At 50.2% G+C, this 6,000-nt stretch overlaps 1 protein-coding gene across 2 annotated transcripts in view; it reads left to right on the top strand.

The window, feature by feature from the left end:
* The first annotated feature begins 104 nt into the window (after positions 1 to 104).
* The window catches only part of ARID1A (AT rich interactive domain 1A (SWI-like)), a 72,662-nt gene continuing 66,766 nt past the window's right edge, over positions 105 to 6,000 (top strand). The window contains exon 1 of one of the 2 annotated variants that reach the window (XM_012645988.1): positions 105 to 1,238. In XM_012645988.1, the coding sequence (XP_012501442.1) occupies positions 105 to 1,238 (1,134 nt within the window). The remainder of the gene's footprint in view (positions 1,239 to 6,000) is intronic. The other variant, XM_012645989.1, reaches the window with a different exon arrangement.

The raw sequence follows: 6,000 nt of genomic DNA, 5'->3' as shown, positions 1-6,000 counted from the left end.
GGGTGGGGAGGGCAGCCCGGGGGACTCGGCCCCGGGGCGGGGTGGGAGGGGGGGAGAAGACGAAGACAGGGCCGGGTCTCTCCGCGGACGAGACAGCGGGGATCATGGCCGCGCAGGTCGCCCCCGCCGCCGCCAGCAGCCTGGGCAACCCGCCGCCGCCGCCCTCGGAGCTGAAGAAAGCCGAGCAGCAGCAGCGGGAGGAGGCGGGGGGCGAGGCGGCGGCAGCAGCGGCCGAGCGCGGGGAAATGAAGGCAGCCGCCGGGCAGGAAAGCGAGGGCCCCACCGTGGGGCCGCCGCAGCCGCTGGGAAAGGAGCTGCAGGACGGGGCCGAGAGCAATGGGGGTGGCGGCGGCGGCGGAGCCGGCAGCAGCGGCGGGCCCGGCGCGGAGCCGGACCTGAAGAACTCGAACGGGAACGCGGGCCCTAGGCCCGCCCTGAACAATAACCTCACGGAGCCGCCCGGCGGCGGCAGTGGCGGCAGCAGCGATGGGGTGGGGGCGCCTCCTCACTCAGCCGCGGCCGCCTTGCCGCCCCCAGCGTACGGCTTCGGGCAGCCCTACGGCCGGAGCCCGTCTGCGGTCGCCGCCGCGGCGGCCGCCGTCTTCCACCAACAACATGGCGGACAACAAAGCCCTGGCCTGGCAGCGCTGCAGAGCGGCGGCGGCGGCGGGGGCCTGGAGCCCTACGCGGGGCCCCAGCAGAACTCGCACGACCACGGCTTCCCCAACCACCAGTACAACTCCTACTACCCTAACCGCAGCGCCTACCCCCCGCCCCCCCAGGCCTACGCGCTGAGCTCCCCGAGAGGTGGCACTCCGGGCTCCGGCGCAGCGGCGGCCGCCGGCTCCAAGCCGCCTCCCTCCTCCAGCGCCTCCGCCTCCTCGTCGTCTTCGTCCTTCGCTCAGCAGCGCTTCGGGGCCATGGGGGGAGGCGGCCCCTCAGCGGCCGGCGGGGGAACCCCCCAGCCTACCGCCACCCCCACCCTCAACCAACTGCTCACGTCGCCCAGCTCGGCCCGGGGCTACCAGGGCTACCCCGGGGGCGACTACGGCGGCGGGCCCCAGGACGGGGGCGCAGCCAAGGGCCCGGCGGACATGGCCTCACAGTGTTGGGGGGCTGCGGCGGCGGCAGCGGCGGCGGCGGCCGCTTCGGGAGGGGCCCAACAAAGGAGCCACCACGCGCCCATGAGCCCCGGGAGCAGCGGTGGCGGGGGGCAGCCGCTCGCCCGGACCCCTCAGGTACACAGCTGAGGAGGGAGGGGGCTGGGGCAAGTGTGGTCTTCGGGGTGGGTGGCGGCTGTGGGGAGTGGGCCACAGCCGTGGGCTTCCCTCAGTCCCGGGCCCCCGGCGCTGGGGAGCTGCCATTGTCTGGCTCTTCTCTCTTAAAATGGCTGCCTGTCTGCCTTCCTCTCCTTCTCTCCTTCAGCCTTTGTGTCGGACTTTCCCAGAGGTGTCTGCTCCTCTTCTCCCTCTCCCTTGGTCTCTTCGAACTCCGGGGGTCTTCCCGGGGGTGCGGGGCAGTGTGTGTGGGAAAGGGCCAGGCCCAGGGTAAGGGGGTGTTGGGGGCGCAGGTTAGGGGTGTAGGCAGTGGTAGGAGCTTGGGAGTTGAGTGATCGTTTCTTTGCTCACTTGCCGCTCCTCTCTGTCCCCTTGCCTTCCTCTAGGCCGCCTGCATCTGTGCTTTCAAGGAGGGGCCCCTCGAGCTCGTGGGGACCTCGAGGGAGGGCAGGGACCTGGTTGGGGGCAGCTAGAGGCCGGCTGTGGTTCACGCAGGGCAGCCTGGGCCATCTCCTGTCTTGGGCTTCGCTGGCCCAGTGGCCTGGGCTTCTCCCTGGAAGTCCTGGTAAACAGCTGAGTGATTGGAGTAGTAAGTGCAGATTGCTTTGGTTTGGGATTTGAATTATGGAGGTAAAATCCTTCTGTCAAAGCCAGGAGACAGTTGGTCTTAGGTTGACATCCTATCTGTGATCTGATTGGCTCCCCATCTCCTGCTCTTGGCCATTTATAATTGCCTCTGATGTAATGGTACAACAATCCTGATGAGCTCATAAACTTTTACACTCTGCTTTTCTGCCAGTGATAACCCAAACCATCGCTCCCACTATCTGCTTTTATTCCAGAGCTGAAATTGGCTGTGACCTTGAGGAGGGAGGTTTAAGCGGCAATACTGTATCAGCAGGAGCAGGGCCCCAGACAGGCTGCCCTTGTTACATTGTGCCCGAAACAAAAGAGGAGGCAATGGCATTTTGCTTGTACCTTGGATTTATTTTGCTTGTTATGTTTTATGCAGCCTGAAATGGATTCTGTGTTGTCAGAACAGTAGCTGAGTTTTTTTCTCTACAATGGGTTTGCTGTTTGTTTTGGTTTTGTGACTTTCCCGATGATATAAATGACTTCTTTGATGGCTCTGAAGATGCATTTGTCTTAAGTAATTTTGACAGTGTTCGCTTTGCAGTATTGAAATTATTTTACTGGGCTTTTTATTGAGTGGCAAATGTGGGATCTTTATTGGGGGCAGAAAACGTTTTTTTGTTTGTTTAGAACTGGGAGCTTTCTGAGGGAATTTCATATTAGGTTCAAGTGTTCTGTTTTAAGGAAGGCTGGCCTCATTCTTTGTTTACATGTTGAATCTTGTTAACACTTTCTTTTTTTAATTGAAGTTTGGGATAGCAGCTTAATTTAAAAGGAAGCTGATACATTTCATGGTCTTGAGAGGGACTTTCGTTTTTCTCCTAAAGACTTGGTTTGGTGAAATTTATCTTTTGATCCTGGCATGTAAAAAAGGCTAGTTTTCTGTTTTGTCATCAGTCATTTTAGAGCTTTGAAATAGAGATTGGCCATTTTAATGTATGTTCCATTTATTCCTGTCTTCCAAGATATAAAGATATCTTGGGAAGATTTGCTTACAAACTGTAACTTTCACGTACCTTTTTATACATTCTGTTCTATTTTATTTTATTTGCTTTTCTTCCCTCATCACCATACTCTGTCTTCAGTCCTTTGGTCAGAATATTGGGTATTCTATGGAGTCATCATGTATGTTTTCAAAGAAAAGCAAAGCTCTGATCGTGGCCCCTTCCCCCCCAGCGGTTGTACCTTTGTGCTTGGAGGAGATTTTGTTCACTTAGATGGCCTAATTGGTTGTATTCCCTCCCCATCCTAGAGCTACTTTTCTGCTTTTCCATTGAGCTGGAAATTTTGAAAATAGCTGTGTTAGATGGTGGGCTTGGAGCTCTGTGCCTTGATTCCACATCTTCCATGACGTTCTGCATCTGGGCAAGAAATAGGGGAATGTTAAATTGTTTTTCTAGTGTCTGGAGAATAAGTTTTGTCTTAGGAGACAGCATCCTCTTTTTTTCTTTTTTTTTCCAGCCCAGGTTCTGATCTGACAGAGGTCATCTTCTTGTCTCTGGGTCATTCTATAATCTATAACTGCTTCCCCTCATTCCCTCTGTTTTGTTTTGGCTGAAAACTAATAGAGGAAATAATTTGGGGTAAGTTAAGGCTCATTTGAAAGCAAAATTGATTTGAATTCTAATGGTTTGGGGATACTTAGGTAAACTTTAAAAAAAAAACAAAACCAACTTTTGCCACATTGATTTCTGTTTTTCAGTCATTACATTATTGAACATTTTCTACATGCTAGGTACTATACTCTGTCCTGGGTAAATGATAGGAAAATAAATACAGTTCCTGTTTAGAAGCCTGTCTGTGCTGCCTTAGGATGAATTTTCCGATCTTTTTTAATATCACTAGATCCGGCCCTCCACACAACATAGAATCCTATTTAGTTTTAGTTCAGTTGCCTACTCCCTGGAGACTAAGGGAATGGATTGGTTAGCCTTCACTTGTGGAAGAAACAGTGCAACTTCTAGTTTTGTGGGCTTCTTCAGGTGTGTGGCAGTAGTCTAGGTGCATAAACTTTGTTCTGAATTCTTCTTTGCTGCTTGAGGATAACCCTCTTCTCAGACCAGGATGCCCTGCTCTTAAGCATTCTTAAATGATAGGGTCTTGCTCTTCCTTCTTTCTCTGACCTAGTCTTATATTAAGAATATTTTGCAAAGACTTAACGCAGCTAAGGTGATAATGTTCTCTTGACTCTGACTTTTTTAATAAAGATTAGGCAAGTGCGTGTATTGTGGATATGTCTTTTTCACAGGAGCTGAGAAGATACCAGCTGACAAACTTTTCCTTTATCCCTTTTTATAAGTAGACTTGTGTCTCAAGGTGTTGGGTCCTGATATTGATGAAATCGTTTTAGGTTACCTGTGCACTTGGATTTAATGTAAGGGTTTTTACTTGGGATGACTTTAGTGGTAATACCTTGACAGTAGTACCAGTTTATCAAGGTAAAAAATGAAATACAATTAGTAGTCCGGAATCAAGTTGGATTTGATTGTAGAAGTTTGGCTGTTTCTGCTATGGAAGTATCAAATGATATTTCCGACTCCTGGGAAACAGATACAGGAATCCTGGATTTATTATGGGGATGCCTACTGGCAGAAATTCTGGGCTGGCTGAAATACAGGACTCTTGGAGCTCTCTCAAGTAGGAGGGACCAGGAAAACCACACTGAGATGGCACTTTAGTTGTGGGGGTTTCATGTTTCTCTGCTGTTCATGAGAGAACTGGGGTTGAGATGGTGGTGTGAGAAGATAGAAAGCAGCCAGAACCAAGGTTGGCTTCTTGTGCATCAGACCCTGTGAGGACTTTTTAGGTCCCTTCCTTTTTGTGTGACACAGAGTAATCATGACAAGCAGCACCTGCTGTAACAAGATGGCTTGGATTGCTTTAAACATTCATATGTTGGATTGATTCCTGTAGGATGTGATGTCTACTGTAGATCTTTTGCAGAGAGGTTAGTGAATTGTTTTTAAAAATGTGGGAATTGGCTAACAAAGTAATGGGCAGGACACTTTCCTATTCCCACCCCCCAAAGGGTTTATTGATTGGCTTAAAATCTCAAAATTCTAGAAGCAACTGAAGCATGCAGATACGGTTAAAATATGATACTCAAAATAAATTGGCACTGAATAGTTCTTTCCTGCCAGTGAGCTATACCTGGGGCTCTGAAATGGAGTCCTGATTCCCTGTGGCTTTTATCTCTGAGTTTTTCCTTGTTTGGATGGGTCATTATCATTACTGATGTACGCTGAATTGTGTGTTGCATAGTGATGAAGGGTAAAGAGCACAGGAATTACAAGAGGAGGAGGAGAGAGCAAGTTTAGTTTCTACATGCAGCTCCAGATTAAGCTGTGTGACACCGGGCAAGTCATTTGCCTTCTCTGTTTTTCGTTTTCTCCTCATCAGTAAAATGAAGTTGGTGATCTGCGTGACCTTCTTACTCTGATGCTACACATCCATCTGTGCTTCTATAACTGGCTTGTTATTAGGGCAGCTCCTTCCTGTCTATTTGTCAGGGGTTTTGAGACCATCTTTCTTCTCCTGGGCTTAAGGAAGTTAAGGCTGTTATGTCCCAAGGATTCACAGGAACAAACTCTGAACAGTTGAGTGCCACAATGGTCTGTGGCCCTTTGCAGAAAAAGCTGTACCAGACTATTGCCTCGAAACTTAATCTGTTTGTCATTAGTCATTCCACCTGGCTGGTGGTTTTAAAACACTGAACAGTAATTGAAAAGTTAGGTAGACTTCATTAAAGCAAGACTTGAAAAATAGGTGCTTCAAGATCCCCAGGAGCTTTACACTTGGAGGGGTAAGGGTGGGGTGAGAAGTGGATATTCATAAATTCAGTGTTAACATTCCACCTCTTTTGGGAGGGTAGGGAGGTAGAGAGGTAGAGCATTAAGCTCTCCAGACTCCTCTGGTGTTGGGGCAGGTCTAGGTCTGGTTTGGGCAGTTGGTTGTAATCTGAGTGCCTGGACTTGCCCTGTAAGTTTTGCTGAGAGGGAGCAAAAGTTCCTGAGATTGGAACAGGAAAAGTTGTTTCAGGGTCAATTTCATAGATGCATTTGTCTGTTCTCATACCCATGGTTTTAAAAAA

The sequence above is a fragment of the Propithecus coquereli genome, unplaced genomic scaffold (genome assembly GCF_000956105.1).
Source record: "Propithecus coquereli isolate 6110/MARCELLA unplaced genomic scaffold, Pcoq_1.0 Scaffold239, whole genome shotgun sequence".
NCBI classification, from domain to species: Eukaryota; Metazoa; Chordata; class Mammalia; order Primates; family Indriidae; genus Propithecus; species Propithecus coquereli.
The sequence above is the reverse complement of the archived record's forward strand: the minus strand, read 5'-3'. Positions and strand labels throughout refer to the sequence as shown.